The sequence below is a fragment of the Lissotriton helveticus genome, chromosome 5_1 (assembly GCF_964261635.1).
Source record: "Lissotriton helveticus chromosome 5_1, aLisHel1.1, whole genome shotgun sequence".
Taxonomy (NCBI): Eukaryota; Metazoa; Chordata; class Amphibia; order Caudata; family Salamandridae; genus Lissotriton; species Lissotriton helveticus.
The window spans coordinates 1,018,964,378-1,018,981,281 of NC_136065.1; the positions used below are offsets into that span (position 1 = coordinate 1,018,964,378).

Below are 16,904 nucleotides of genomic sequence, written 5' to 3' on the forward strand. Positions count from 1 at the left end.
ACCGGTCAGAGTTCCTACTAACTTTATACTTGACCTTGCACGGTTTGCCCTGCAAAAAAACTTCTTTACGTTTGACGCTGAATTCTTTTATCAAATTAAGGGGGTGGCGATGGGTTGCCCCTTTGCCCCAGAGCTAGCCATCATGTTCATGGGACTTTTTGAGGAGAAATTCATTTATCAAACTAATCCCTTCAGCAGCAACATTTCTCATTACATGAGATACATTGATGATGTGTTCATGGTCTGGACAGGAGAACAAGAAGACCTTGGACTATTCGTGAGTTGGCTGAACTCAAGGACGATTGACATCCAGTTCTCTGTTTCGTCATCAAATGAATCCATCAACTTCCTGGACGTTAAGGTAGAACCTTTTAATGGAGGTTTAAGCACAACGTTGTTTCGAAAGCCCTCTGACAGGAATAAAGCGTTGCATTTCTCTAGTAATCATCCTCGGAGCCTGAAACAAAATCTGCCGTTTGGGCAATTTCTGAGAATTCACAGAAATTGCTCCAATAAGGAAGAATATTTCAGACACGCAGAGCAATTGAAACATCGACTCATGCAGAGAGGGTACCCTAAAAAACTATTGAAAAACTCACTCAAACGAGCATGGTGGACCCCTCGTGAGACTCTGCTTGAAAAAAGAACCAAGCCAGATGTCAAAAGAATGGTGTGTCACCACTTTCTGTCCTGCAACTAACTTACACAGGAAGCTCATTACATCTAACTGGCATCTGCTAAAAAATCTGCACGAAGATTTCTCTGTGCCACCACTATTTGCATATAAAAAGGACAAAAGTGTGGCCAATTATGTGGTGAGGGCGGCATTACCCACTATTAAGGCTCCTACATTACAAAGCCTGTTTGGATTACCTCCACCTAAAGGACACCACAAGTGCGGCACTTGCACTTGTTGTGGGGAGACTATTGAGGACTCGGTATTTTCATTCGACAATATCCATTGGAAACATGACACCTTCACTAATTGCAAATCAAAAAACGTCGTCTATGCAATTGTGTGCCCATGCCCTTTAGTCTACATAGGGAAAACATCACAGGAAATCAGAAATAGGATCACGCAACACAAATCGCGCATCCGCAGGAAAGTTGAAAATGCCCCACTAGTCAACCATTGGGCTAAGTGTAAACATGAAAACACAGACTTGCGCTGGACAGTACTGTCTAAAATTGAAAAAAAACCCAGAGGAGGGGACATTGATGCTCAATTGTCCCAACGCGAGGCAATGCTTATAATGAAATTTAACACCGCCACACGGGGTCTAAACGAGATTTCTGAAATTTATAAGCCTACTGTATAAAGTCTCACTGTCGAGTCCAGCCCGGGTCTTGCTTCACTGTTGTGTTAGAACCACTTTTGGAACTACATGTCCCAGAAATCCCTAACAGCGGTGAATAACCAGGAACTGTTTTGGTTACGCCTCCATCTGAGGAAAACTGTCGTGTCAAACATGGAAACCGCCTAAGGAGTAGGACCGCTCCCGCCGTCCCGCATTGGTATGTTTCACCGCATCGCGGCCAAACTGTGAAGCCAGCCTTTCAGGCGCCATACAGCTAACACGTATTTCGTCCTATGTTTACAGAATAGGAGCCCACGCCCTGAATACTAATCACAAAGCGGCAAACAAAGAACTGAAGCCGAGCGGGTAAGTTGAACAGCTGCCCGCACCAGCTCGCAATGGCACATAAATGTCACGTTTGAATGCGAAAGTGTGACACATGAGTAAATGTTGTCGCGTTTGTTGTTTCTCTGCACAGCTGCTGGCATTACATCCTTTGGGAAAATACAACTCGATTGAATTCTTTACTATCCACCATTGACTACGTTCCTTATCTTGGTACAAGGTAGGAAGCCTCAGCTGAACACAGGGAGTTGATCCCTTCTTTCTTGTAGTTGTTTATGCTCCAGACACATGCGCTAAATCTAGGCATTTTTATTGTTTCAGAACCTACCTGGTCCTGAGGAGAACCCCACCCTAATTACAGGGGTTTGAAACGCGTCGACCACTTTTTTCGTCCAGCATCTGGCCAATCTTTTTTTGCATTTAATTGGGTTCACAAGAGATCTTGTGAGAATTTCACCTACAATAAGTTTGCAAAAATATGAAAAGAAATATTTTGGACTGAATTGCTTTCCGTTGCTTGGACGCATTGTTTTCTAATATTATTTGTTCTATTGTTGTGAATGGATGGTGTATGAATGTACGGCCAAGTGTGTTTGAAATCGTTGATTTAATTGTGTGTATATATTGTATATATTATTGTATGCTTTTTGTATTCTGTATTTTCCATGCACGATAAATAAGGTGCTGATAAGAAAAGTGACATTTTCATGAAAAAGAATAAATTTGATTTAAATTATAAATAGGTTGTTTCTGCTTCAATCAAAACAGCCTGTCGTTGAAACTCCAGCGTTGTTGGAACCAAGTCCCAGTATTGGCTTTTGTTTTTGTTTAATAAGTATAGTTGGACTCAGCCTTTCTGAGTAAGGAGTCAAGGCCCTTTTTGATTCTCGTACACCCACCACTCTGGGCAGGAAGATACCTGAGCCACTCCCCACAGGATCACACCCCAATGCCTCGCCAGACCCTCCGGAATCCACCACAAGGTCTGCCTCCAATGTGAGCTCCCTGGGGTCAGAGAACTCACTCTCAAACAGGTGTTGGCATAGCTCTGGAAAACTGGGACTTAAAGTATGCTCTCCCACAATTGGATTACACAGCCCCCTAGCAGGGTTAACCAAACTATCCTTCACCTCACCATCCAGTGCCTCACACACATACTCCACACCATTCTTCTGAGGCTGGCCAGACAGTAGCGAACTGTCTCTGTCACACAACCCACACTCTTCTGGGTGGTCCTTACACTCACCCACCAGGACCTCAACCATGGGGGAATCCCTCCCACCACTAGGACCATGAACTCCTACGCCAGCCACCCTATTCCCTTCAGGGACGCTGCGCACTACTGGAGCTACCTCATGCCCTTGAACCTCCTGGTGTAAGTTAACCCCCTCCAAGTCAGGGGCCATATCTCTAGGTGCGCGCACTATGCTGTCAGCACTAGATACCTGAATGTTGCTGCCACCATCTGAGCTGGACTCCACCTCCAACTCAGCAAAGCTCAATCTCTGAGCTACACACATTTCTTGTTGCTGGGCTGACGCCCTCCTGGCCTCAAGCCCCTCGAGCTCCATGTCAAGTTTCCTCATTCTTAGGTCACGGGCCAGCTGTATTTTCATTTCTTCCAGGGCCAACTTCTTGGTTTCTAGCTCCAGTTGCCCATTTATTTCCAGCTCTGCCAACTTCAATTCATGATCTCGGGTTGCCTGTCTGTCCGCCAGCTCCTCTGGCGACAGTCCTCGGCCAGAAACACTGCTACCCAATGGGGAGGTTGCACCCCTACACTCTGGAGTCAGGGGTCCCTCCAGCTGCTGTTATGCATCCTCAAATTCAAAATCCTTTCCAGGGGCATTCCTTGCCTTGACCCAGGCCCTCAGCGCCTTTTGGAACTGCTCCCTTCTGGAGAGTCCGGTCATGGAAATGTTCAAATTTTTGCAGAAGCTCTTGAGCTGTTTCCTGGTGTAGTTTTCTAGTTTCTCCCAATCACAGTCAATAGAAGAAATGGATGCTGCCTTTTCCATTTTCACTGACACAGGCATGACTTCAAAAACACATGGAGATCTCTTCTCGCAAATCATAAATCAAAAAAAAGTCTGTGGCTTAGTTACTGGACTGTCATCACTGTGCAATGGTCAATAGTTAATGTATGAACACTGCAAATGTAAATTCGCGATCCCACCGCTGCCACCAATGTTGGAATTGGGGGTCTCTGGTTGGCGCAGTGCAGCACTGGCGGCAAGCAGGGACCCTCTCTTCCAAGTCAGGGCAAAGGATTACTCCCAGAAATAACCCCTGCTCACCCTCTAGGTAGTGTGGCGCAAGCAGTCTAGGCTAAACTCTGGAGTACATAGGGTTAAACATTTGCAGGATCACAACAATCACCACTATCCCACCACACAATGACACCAAACTGTATTTTAGTAAAAATGTATCTTTATATATATATATAGATTTAAGCAGGCTTGTAAATACAGTCTTATCAGTTACCACGGGTTCCAGTTACTTTCAATAGACCATATATACTCTTCCAGCAGTGCCTTGTAAATACAGTCTCTTCACTTTCAAGAAATGGTTTCAGTTACTTTCAATAGACCATATATACTCTTCCAGCAGTGCCTTGTAAATACAGTCTTTTTACTTTCTAAAAGTGGTTCCAGTTACTCTCTGATCATGTCACAGGTCTTTATAGCAATATTTAGGGCATTCTGCCCACTTTCCTGAAGGTATGGTGCTCCTTAGTCCTTCTATGCGCTTCGTAGCGCTCTAGTTTGCTTTGTGCTGCTTCGCGGTAGATGCCCTGCTAAACCTCACGCATCTCGCGTGAGACGGCGTTCGGCGCGAACACTGACAATGGCTGGTACAAGGCTACAAGCAATCCCACTGCCAGCGCACTGCTCTCAGCGCGCTCTATGCCTCTGGGGCGCCCAGCCTCAATGATCACACGAGGGGGGCAGAGGCAGGAGGGGTGTATGCTGCACCCAAGGCGCTCGGGGGCCAATCACTCAGACAGAGGCTTAGAGCTGGCAGTGCGAGGCGTCAGGACTTCAAGGCGCACACTGCAGGCTCCGTTCAAGTACATATCATGACGTGCACACTTCAGCTACTTTGATGTGCACACTTCTTGGGTGAACCTTAAAAGCAGACAGTCAAAGGCAAGTTTAAAGCGCCCAGTTCTTTTCAGAATGCAGGCGTGCGCTGCGTGTGAGGCACAGTACCTTGACTTTCCTTGGCGGTTCGGGTCGGATGGCTCTAGGCTGTTGTCCAGCGGGGCGGTGCTGTCCTGGAGGGCGGGGTGACGCGGGGGCCACGGGGTTGCTTTCCTCCAGGCGGGCGGTGCTCCGGGGGACACAGGCTCACAAGGGCAGAGTCCTGGGGTCCTGGAGAGGGGGGCAGCAGATTGGATGATCGCTTACAGCAGGGCTTCTCATGGAAGGCGAGCCCACGCTTCTGGTCCTTCTTTTCTGTACTTTCCACCGGCGGGGGCCAGCAGATCGTGGTGATTGGACCGGACGGGTCCTCTGCTTTGCGTTGGGAGCTTCGGCCCAGGGAGGCAGTCACGGTGCTGGGGTCAGACAGCGCTGACCTTTGCGGTGCGAGCTGCGGCTCGGCGGCAGGAGCTCACGGTGCTTGGCAGGACAGGGGCAGCGCAGGCTTGTCAGAGGGCACGATGGGGGCAAAGCGCACTCAGCTTTCCGGGGCAGCGATGCAGGGACACAATCCTCAGCAGCAGTTCCTCTTCCGGGGGGGGGGGGGTAGCGCCCACTGTTCCTGGGGCGCAGTTCAGGGGGCAAGTTCCACAGCAAGCCCTTGGAGATCTTGGTAAAAGTTTGGCACAAGTTGAAATTAAAGCAAAGGTCTCTTGTAGTCTTTTCTCTCCTCTCCTTCTGCAGCAAGGCACAAGACACAGGCCAGAGACAGCACTCCTCCTTGTAGTCTTCTTCCAGGTCCTTCTCTTCGGGCAGAGTTTCTTCTGTAGCACAAACAGGATCTAATTTACAAGGAGCAGGGCTCCTACTTTTATACCCAGTTTCTTTTGTTCTTTCAGGCCAGGGGGGCCTTGGCATAACTACTCTCAGCCCCTGAGCACTTGTTGTGGGTACTTCTGGCTTCTGCATTCAGTGTGAGGGCAGGCACATCAGATGCTCCACAGGGGGGTGGAGCCAGCATTGTGGGGACAGGGGCAGCCAGGAGTACTTTGTTGACAGGTTTCGCCCTTCCTGGGCCAGGTGCAGGCTGAGTCATCAGTCGCTCCCCAGGGGGGCGGAGCCAGCATTGTGGAGGCAGAGCACAGCCTGATGCATAGTCCAGGGAAACTCCCACCTCCCACTAAGGTGTAATCCTTGCATTCACCACCTGTCATCCCCCCAGCCCTGTCACTCACATAACCCAGACAGTCAGATACACATCCAAGCAGAGGCGGGCTGAAATGGTTAGGCAAGCAAATGCTAGCTTTCTAAAAGCAGCATTTGCAAACACAGGATATTAAAATAAACTTTACTAAAAGAAGTATTTTATTATTCCGAGTTCAGGCATACTAAACATTAATTTCTACCATGTTCCCTGAGCTTGCTGGGATTATAGAGTGTAATAATTCCAGCAGCCCATCTGGCCTAAAGGGAACAGGTAGCCTTACAATAGTGAAAAAACGAAAATGGCTGTAATTCACTATTAGGACATGCCACACACATCAGAGCATGTCCTACCTTACACTTACAATGCACCCTGCCCTGGGGCCTACCATAGGGGTGACTAATATGAAGTTAAGGGAAGGTTTAGAGGCTGGCAAGTGTGTGCACTTGCCCAGCCAGCATGACAGTACCAGACTGCACGCAGGTTCTGCAATGGCAGACCCTATACACATTTTAAGGCTGCTTCTGTGGGTGGCGCAACCAGCGCTGCAGGCCCACTAGCAGCATTGGCATTTACAAGCCCTGGCACTCCTGGTGCACTTTACTAAGGACTGACAGTAAATCCAATGAACCAATCATGGACATCAATCAATGTAACAATTTACAACAGGGAGAGCATATGCACTTTAGCACTGGTCAGCAGTGGTAAAGTGCCCAGAGTCATTAAACCAACAAAAACAGGTCAGAGAGAGTATTGGAGGAAGGCAAAAAGTTTAGGGATGACCCTGCCAAGAGGGCCAGGTCCAACACCTCCGGAGGCGGGAGCCCTCCTCCCGCCCCCATTAGCATGCCAGCTATGCCGGCGGGGGCCAGGATTGGCCCCAGTAAACAAAGCAAGCCTCCCCCCCAATCAGGGGGTGAGTAAGGTAGCATGAGGGTGGGATAAAAATGGGCCAACGGCCCGAAGCAGGCAGATTCCCCCCATTGCAGGAAGAAGAAAGGAATCTCACCCACCCACACCTAAGAACACGGGTGTCGCCACTGTGAGGGGAAAGGGTAGCTGAACAAACACAAGGAAGCTAGTAGAAAGAGAAAATTACTAGAAGGTAGATGGAAGGTTCTCACTGTGTCCTTGGGATGACTCACGGCAGGGGCACTGAGGGAGCCAAGGGGCGGCTTGCCGCAATAGAAAGAGTAGATGTGATGCTCCCGCAGGATCCTTGGGATGCCTCACGGCAGGGGTACCGAGGGAAAAAATGGCAAGGACTCGGCCTCAGGAAAGGTAGAGTAGATGCTCAAGTAAGGTCCTTGGGATGCCACACGGCAGGGACCCCTGGGAGAAGGAAGGGCCCACAAAAGGGTTACCGGCGAGTAGGACGGCACTTGCTGCCTGGGCAGGTCCAGACGGACCAATCGGTAGCAAGCTGAAGCCTAGACCCGTGATTCGGAAGCTCAGAAAAAGGGGCCCCTACCCTCCCAGGAAATTGAGGAGGCTGGGTCCATAATGCAAGAGAAAGAATTGCAATGAGCAAGAGATAAAAAGTTAGAACATGGACATTTAATGTGTTTATGACCTCGAACGTTGGAAATGTAAAAAATTTTATGTATAAAAATGTATGTTGATGAATAAACTGCGACCTTTTCAGGCACCAAAGAATGTTGTCAGTGGTGATTTAAGGTAAAAGCGCGCAGTTGGTGGAAACGATGGAGGGGAGCGGGGAGACTCGCCTCCTGGAGGGGGTGATCCATAGCGCCAACCTACAACCCAGCCCTCTACTTGCCCCATGTCACGCTGCACCCTGTAAACATGAGAGCAGCGGCACTGCAGTGCAGATAATGATTAAAGTGCCAAATGCACTGTGCAAGCAGCAGTAAAAAATTATGATGGCATCATCATGTAAATGGAAATTAAATCTCTGACCCGGCCCGCATTTGTTTGATGTTGTCTATGCTTCTCTGCAAAGATACAAGCATTTGATTTCAGCAAATCTGCTGAGCTGTGAAGGGCCCACTGGGGGTTTCTTCTAGTCAAAGGTAGGCCTAGGTGTTGCTAAACTAAGGGTGACATTTCCATCGAGCGATTATTTTCAATCCTTTTTTAACCCCTTGCATGCTGGGGTTATTCCCCCGCTGTGCTGGGGGTGGGTTCGCGCACAGCGCCCCGGTGCTCATGAGGAGCTCAGCTCGTCATGAGGCACAGTGCTCGTGTGCTCATGGCAAGCTGAGCTCGTCATGACTACCCCCGTTTTCATGGAACGTTCAGCACAGCAGGGGAATTAGCCCAGCGTGCAAGCGTTCCACGGCTCATGGAGAGCTCAGCTCGTCATGAGCACCGGAGCACCGTGCGTCATGACGAGCTGAGCTTGTCATGAGCATGCAACGGGTTAAAATATTGCTGGCAAGCTACATGGATGGCATGGATGGAAGTAGGAATGCAGTAAGATATGGCACAGTTTTTAATGTGTTTAATTATTTCATGACTGCACGTTCCCAATTACTTTATAAATATTCTCGCTTTCTGACGTTTGCTGTAAATTGCACCATTTGCTACTTTTTTTTTCAAACTTTCCTTTGAGCGGGAGGCCCTCCAGCTCCCCTTTTGTTAATCTGGCTTGCTCGCATTGCTAGCGGCATAACACACATTCACAACATTTCCGGCTCACCACTTTCAAATGTCACCAGCCGCCACTTCTAACGTCAGACCTAAAAAAATGTATAGTAACTGAGTAACATGACCAGAGCCCTAGCCGGCATCCATTTTATATCTATGTGCTGCCATTAAAGAGAACGTGCAGGCATCGGTACACCTTTTACTTTGTTCTTACAACGTGTTTTTTTCCGCAGTAGAGCCAGAATTTAAGTATGTTGGAAATATGCACGGAAATGAAGTGTTGGGAAGAGAGCTTCTTATTCAACTAGCCGAGTTTCTGTGCGAGGAATATCGTAGAAGGAATGAACGAATAATGAATCTTGTTCACAACACCCGGATCCACATCCTGCCCTCCATGAACCCGGATGGATATGAGGTTGCTGCAGACCAGGTGCGTGTAGCATGCCTCCTCTACATTATAGTTCTTTAACATTTCATTTCAGATGATTCCATTTAAAAGCAGCAATGTCTTTTCTTGTGCATTTATTCGTTTACACATGCTCTACAAATATTATTCATGCTGGAGCACACTTAACATATGATGTACTAATGTCACAATTTGACCATGTTCCGGCTTCAAAACGCTGCCATGCTAAATCTGTAATATAGTAACTCGTTTTACAATCAAGAATGAAAACATAACTTTAGTAGATACACCTAGTTACCATGCCCAGTTTCACAGTCATGTTCATACCTTTCACAACCGCTGATCTCAAAGGCATCTAGTGGCATAGCTAGATCTACTGTCAACCTGGGCGGCCCCTAAGTTTGCTACCTGGTGCAGGGAAGAGCGGGGTCTTGGGCAGATGGACGAATTGTCCCAGGGGTGCTGCCGGCTGACTTGGGGGGTGGGGGGTGGTGGTAGTCGGCAGACACAACTTGCTCACCTCTGCCACCCCAAAAACAGTGCCGCTCCCCCACTAGCTGCCCCACTGATGGCATCGGTTTCAATGACAGCCTCTTCCTCGGTTTACTGTGTCACACCATCTACGGGTATGGCTGAAAATGGCTTTGTTAATCGGGCTAATCGTCATTTTAGGAACAGGATGCACTCCTTTCTTTGCCTTGGTTTTTAAGTTAATACAATATGTTTCGTTGGTGCGTGCAAATTTGGTATACTGCCTTGCCCAGACGGCTTTGAGTAATGAACAACCTTCAAACAAGTGGCATCATTACGCCCCACCCAAATGCACAGCTCTGTTGTGCCGCTTTGGCGATACTGTAATCCAAATCTTCTATAATTCTTGCCACTTTTTAAACACAACTTTCGAAGTTTTTGTCCAATGTATCTGAGTCCGCACACGGGGTGTCAATGCCATTTCCCAAGTTTCTGATGTTCAAACTGTGTCCAACCTGACTTCTTGAAAGAACACGAATAGAGCAATATTCATAAAAGGCAGCACGCATAAACTTGATGAAGGCTCGAGGTTGAGACAGTGGCACGCTTTGTAGCGTTTTTAAATTAGAGTGAATATCACATGATTTGCACAAATGACAGAGAAATTTGGGGAAAGCCAAATGTTATACAATATGGTGACAACGTGTTTTTTATGTTTGTTTACAGTGACCCCTGACGAAGGGCACTTATGCCCGAAATACATTAGGTATCTTATTCAATAAATGCTGCCTGTTATGAATATTGCTCTATTCGTGTTCTTTCAAGACGTCCGGTTGGACACAGTTTGAACATCAGAAACTTGGGAAATGGCATTGACAACCCGTGTGTGGACTCAGATACATTGGACAAAAACTAAGAGCGAAAGTTATGTTTAAAAAGTGGCAAAAATGATAGAAGATTTGGATTACAGTATCGCCAAAGCAGCGCAACAGAGCTGTGCATTTGGGTGGGGCATAATGACGCCCCTTGTTTGAAGTTTGTTTGTTAATCGGGCCCCATGTTTCCGACAAATAATTGGCGTAGCATTCATGCTGTCACTCATGGACACTATTCACCATGGAACATACTGAGGAGTGTACAGGGGTAGCAGCTGAAACATCAGGCTTGCTCTTTGGTGTCCTGGCTCAATCCTTGCTTCCCTTATCTCAGGGGTCATGAAGGCAGGCGAAAGAAGTGAAAGTAAACATAGTTGTAAGAATTTACTTATAGTATTTTTCAAAGCACTCAGTAGGAAGCTGGAGATGCTGATGGGTAGGAATTTGGACAAGCATTTAATCCTATGACTGCACGAGAGGTAGACGAAGCGAAAGAATACGTTATATAACTTCAGTTACCCCTGGTGTTTTGGTGAATTGATATCCATGCTTTGCCCTTAAATGAACTCTTTAGTGCTTTGTTTTCCTCTATTGTCGTACTGCTTTTATTAATACTCCATTAAGGTTTTCACAATTCGGTTTTCACTTCTCATAAGCCTATCAGTCCATGTCTTTCAGATAGGGCCTTTGCCAAATTGAGCACTCATATTAAATAGATCCATCCTGCCATCTGGAACATTTGCTGCAAAAGATTTAGGAGAGCATTGATGTCCATTGGAGTTCACTCACAACGCCCAGGCCAATAAGCTATTTTCAGCTGTAAACATCTGTTTACACTTCATTTACACCTGTCAAGAATTTGCTGAGGGGAATCTTAGCAGACAAATTTCTGTGCCAGGAGTGCTGGGAAGAGTTTCCTTTAAGGATAACGGGCTGCATTAAAAAAAAAAAAAGTTTACTTCATTGGAATGCGATCACAGACATTGTGGTCTGCTGACCCCAGCAGGCCTCCATCCCTGTGAGGACATCCCATCGTAGTGAAACACGATTTGAAATGTACCTCGTTAATATTCACAAGATAGGTTGCGATCTGACTCATTACAACTCAGATTTTTAAGAAGCAACCTATTAGTTCTTAAAATTCGTACATCTGGCCTTAAGTTCCCCAATAGGGTAGCCTGTGTTGAAGAACCGGGGTTTAACCCAGTGGCGTCAGGGGCACGCCTAAGATCTTAGAATTCACCTGTCTTGGTATTCAAAGACACGGAATACTTCTGGATGGCGTCAGAGACCAAGTTTATTAGCTGCAGCTAGTAACAGTGATCCTAGCAACACATCACGGTGTAAATTCTCAGGAGACTGCTCATTTTACTGAGGGAGACGTCTCCTTTTATACCCAATATTCACATTATAAATGTACACCCACTGCACAAAATTCTAACCAACAAGATACATTTTCAAACAAAGTATCACATAGCAAAAACTCAATTTACAGTATCCCAACCCAATAGTTAATTATTAGGAATGTGCCAAATTCAATCTCAACAAGCCGGACAAACCTATAATTGAAAGGATAACCCATGTAATGAAGAAACATAAAAAAAGGAAACAGTAACAGATGCTGAACAAGATAAAGCATGTGCAAGGAAACTAAAAAGTTAACGGCGTCCTGAACATTAATTGGCAATCTCAGACAAAGATCGATCAGGGAAATTGGCTTTGCAAGGTCAGTTTCAGGTGAAGAGGTCAGTTTCTTACAGTTCATTTCAGAGTCAAAAAGAAACCTAGTTAATGTATACATGAACTAAGAAGGCCAGGTCACTTCGTTCGCCAGGTTACCTTTACAGGCCTACGTGAGGGCAACACAAAATGGTGGCACAGAACAAAATGGAGTCAGACTCGAGAATTACAGAACCTCAGACCCTCCTTTTGCCATTACGTAGGCAATAACCTAAGACTCATGTTAATCTGAATCTAGGTCTATATCGATATTCATTAGGTCATCAAAGTGTTGCTGTAGCATCATTTTATTATTCTCTACTTCTCTTGGGACAGGTCTCCGAACACACATAGTAGCACAAAGACTACAAATGGCGGGACCACACTGGATGCAAAGACAACAAGAGAAAAGGATGGCTAAAACCATACCAAGGAATGTCAGAATCTTCCATCCCCATTTGGACAGCAGTCCCCAAAACCATCCCGTCAATGACCAGTCTCCTTCGTCTACATGGATAGACTCAGAGATCTTATGCAACCTAGAGATGGCTTGGTACACTGTAGGGGCATTATCTGGTATGTAAACACAGCAACTAGATCCAATCAATTTACATACTCCTCCTCGATCTGCAAGTATGATGTCTAATACCATACGGTTCTGCAAAGTCATAGGGCGGTCCGCTTGAAGTTCAGCTGTATCATTACTAAGAGCAATTAATCAAAAAAGGAGAATGGACACTTGTAACTAGTAGACCATTGGCTCTCATGGAACACCCTCATAAACACTGGTGGATGTATGCAGTGTATATTTTTCTCCGCCCCACACTCAGCGTTATGGCATAGTCATCGGGTGTCCAATTTTTGTGTTGTATGCCAGCCTTATCCAAGGCGACCTCTGGTCTAGATAGCAGTGTCTAGGTATTTGAAAGACACCTCCAGAGGGAGGGTGATGTGCTCAACAAAACATATCATCTCCACATAAACATAGACCATACACGTTACATCTGTGTCTCCTGTTTCTTTCTCTCCCATATATATCTGCCCATAATTTGGTGCACACCATTGTTCTTTAACTTGGACATAGGTAGATACCTCTAAGTTACCTAGAGATGAACAGTATTTTTTGTGTTTCTGTGTTGTGTTTTCTATTTCAGGAACCCAAATAGAGTTCTTAGCGAGTGTTGTCTAACAATACACACACCGTTACGAAACCTACACAAATTGTGTAACTACATCATTGTTTTTGTATTTGTCCTGACGAATGCTCCACAGACCCGGCTGGGCCAAAGGAGCAGAAACATGTCGACCGCTTACTGATAGATAAAAGGCAATCCAGTAACTCGATTGATCCTTATATCCAACCTATTTTTAATAACAATATATCTTCTTTTATATTAAAGTTGCCTATGTTGGAGAGAAATAGTTTTTTAAATTTTTGATTTGCTTATCACATTTTCCTTTTGTTGAGCACATCACCCTCCCTCTGGAGGTGTCTTTCAAATACCTAGACACTGCTATCTAGACCAGAGGTCGCCTTGGATAAGGCTGGCATACAACACAAAAATTGGACACCCGATGACTATGCCATAACGCTGAGTGTGGGGCGGAGAAAAATATAACCCGCATACATCCACCAGTGTTTATGAGGGTGTTCCATGAGAGCCAATAGTCTACTAGTTACAAGTGTCCATTCTCCTTTTTTGATTAATTGAGCTTAGAATGGGGAACTGAATGGACCTCAACTCCTCCTCCCTACATTTGATCATTTACATTACTAAGAGCACCTGCTGTCTCATTAATAGTAGCTTCAACAACGCGGAAACGCTCTCGAATATGCCTACTATTGATCATAGGACCCCAAAAGGGCAGGAAGCCCTTGAAGAAATCTCCTACTTCGTGTGCTGCAGTATCTTCCTGATTGAAGACACCTCTACCATATCTCGTTCTATCATAGTCTGAAGCAGTAGTGTATGGAGGGGGAAGCAAAAACGCCACATAACATGTTCCTGAAAATTCAGGTGGTAACCATGTGTAGGCTCTGTCATGACAAACAAAATATGTGCCTTTAGCTGGCACAAACGGTGGAGAAGTCCGGGATGAATAGACATAGGTTTGAGCACACACACTCTTACCTAGCTGAGCTTTCGGATTCCGACCAGTACCTTGCAGACAAAAATGGCCTCGGTGGGGTACAATCCAAATAGGGGGACATCTTTTTTGTCTCTCCTTTTCTGTCAAGCTGGTACTATATCCAGTCACGTTCCAACCAACATAAGCCTGCGCCTCATCCTTAGGGATAGTATTATATGCATCAATATCTCGGATCATACCTACTATTCCCCTTCTCAAGGCACTATTGCTGGAGTTATCTTTAAGGGAACGTAAGGGGCGTACCTCATTTGCATAGATAAACATGGTCTGAAAAGCCCACACAGACCCATTAAAAGAAAAAGGCAAAACCAAATATGGCATACCTTTATCTGTCGTATGAGGCATAAGACCACAAACCCAACAATTAGTGGTATTTACTACTAACTGATGCTGATGCAACAACTGTATGAACAAGATGTTGACAAATTCTGATCTCCTTGTTTGTTCATGTTCAGGCAACGTATAAAACTGGTGCAAAGAAACAGTAGTGAAAGAAAGCATAGGTTGGGAGGTGGGTGCAGATGTCTGTTGTGTAACATAGACAATCCAACCCACACAGGCTAATGTGATACTTAAAAACATCAAAAAGCACAATATTATAAAACATTTGCTATATATCAATGTACAAAATCTCGTCTTAAGATCTATTCTCTCAACATCTCTTTCAGTTACAACAGACTCCATCCTCTAACATGCTGCTTGCGGCAATTTTCCTTCTTCACTCAAGTGTGCGTCCAGGCGTCCTAGACGTCCCTAGAACCGCAGACCTTTCGTCAATACGCAGGCCACCCCTTAAGTCTTATACCGCGACCCTGCAGCTGAGCCCGGATGGTGGCTCAAAAGAAAGAAAAAGAAAAATAGTCTCTTGTCTGAAAGAGTGTAATTCTCAAAAAAATTCAGATTTTATTTGTCCTTTTTAGACCTTAAGTTGTAGCGTTTTTTACCAGGCACAGTTTGATCCTGAAAGAGTGTCTCTGGATCCATAGTATCAAATCTCAAACACGGGTTCGGAGCTACGACCGCATGGACTCATGATCACCGCTACTGTATTTTTGCCTTGTGAGATGTATTATGTTGTTTATTGTTAACTTTAATAAAAAAAAATTAAAAATCTCAAACACGGCGGCACAGCTTCTTGCAAGACTTCATTATCCGCACGTTCTAACTGAGTCCATTCCAGATGTGCATCGCTAAAAGGTAAAAATCTTGGAACCCTTTCACTCTCGGAATCGGCAACACCTTCCCGGACCCACTTATCGTACGGTAAGGGCAAAGGTATCTTCTTGCAATGGGTACCATGTACCCAGTTTTTCTTGCCGAACACCTTAATAGCAGTCCGAGTTGATAACAGGACTTGGTATGGATCGGTCCATCTTGGTTCCAAGTTCTTTGACCTCTGGAAATTCCTGGTTAGAATCCAGTCGCCAGGTTGAATCGTGTGGCCTGCGTCTACAGAAACTGAAGGCAAAGTGTCATGGACCTGTTGGTGAAGAACACGCAATTTAGCAGTCATATCATGTAAGTAGTTAACCAACATTGGGTACTCGATATCACTGTACTTCTTAGGCCTCGGCACACCCCAGACTTTCGCCGGGCGTCCAAAACAATCTCGTATGGGCTAAGTCCCACGCGAGAATGTACTGTCGTTCTCGTGGACAAAAGTGCCAATGGTAAGGCATCGGGCCATGAAAGACCAGAGCTCGCTTGCACCTTGGCCAACTTCAGCTTCAGAGTGCCATTATAGCACTCGACCATGCCTGCTGACTGGGGGTGATTCGCAGCGTGAAATTTCTGTTTGATACCCAGACCCGCACATACTTTCTTCATAATCTGACCCACAAATTCACTTCCATTATCACTCCATACCATCCTCGGCAAACCATATCTGGGAAAGAATTCTTTGAGCAAAACCTTCGCTGTAGACAAGGCAGTATTATCCTTTAGGGGGTAGGCCTCTATCCATCTGGAAAAGGCACAAACAACCACAAGAACATAGTTCAAGTTATTGCATCTTTCCATATGAATGTAGTCTATCTGCAGCACCTCGAACGGATACGTTGGAGGAGCACAATGACCCGCTGGAGCTGGGGTTCCCTTTCCAGGATTATGCATCAAGCAAATCATGCAATGTTTAACCAAATTCTCAGCACACTTAGGAATTCCACCATTCTGCCATACCGGAGCCAACAACTTACATATCCCTTTTGAACTAATGTGAGCCAGCCCATGAGCCATAGTAACCACCGGAAGCACATATGCATCCGGCAACAACCATCGCCGGTGCTCTGACAACTCAACCCAACAGCCTGTCGAATCCAACATTCCCATACTCTCTCTCCACATACTCAATTATTTCTCAGTTGCTTCTGCCTGAATCATCTTCACACTTTCTGTTGTATCTTCACACATTCCTCCTTCCACAACCCATCTGGCAGGACCTGCACCATACATCCGACTCGTCACATCTTTCGCTGTTTCTCGCGCTACTTCATCTGCAAACGCATTCCCTCGACCCACATCATCCGTAACCTTCTTATGCGCACTACACTTTACTATCGCAATTTGGGTCGGCATAGTAAGTAATTCAAGAAGTTCACTCACTAATTGTCCATGATGAATTTTCATACCATGGGAAGTAAGAAATCCTCTCTCTTTCCACAAACGACCAAATCTGTGAGCCAC

At 45.8% G+C, this 16,904-nt stretch overlaps 1 protein-coding gene across 2 annotated transcripts in view; it reads left to right on the forward strand.

Annotated features, from left to right (window-relative positions):
• Window positions 1–16,904, forward strand: part of CPN1 (carboxypeptidase N subunit 1) — a 209,187-nt gene that overhangs the window by 140,740 nt on the left and 51,543 nt on the right. The window contains exon 2 of one of the 2 annotated variants that reach the window (XM_078643532.1): window positions 8,834–9,030. In XM_078643532.1, coding sequence (XP_078499658.1) covers window positions 8,834–9,030 — 197 coding nt within the window. The remainder of the gene's footprint in view (window positions 1–8,833; window positions 9,031–16,904) is intronic. The other variant, XM_078643533.1, reaches the window with a different exon arrangement.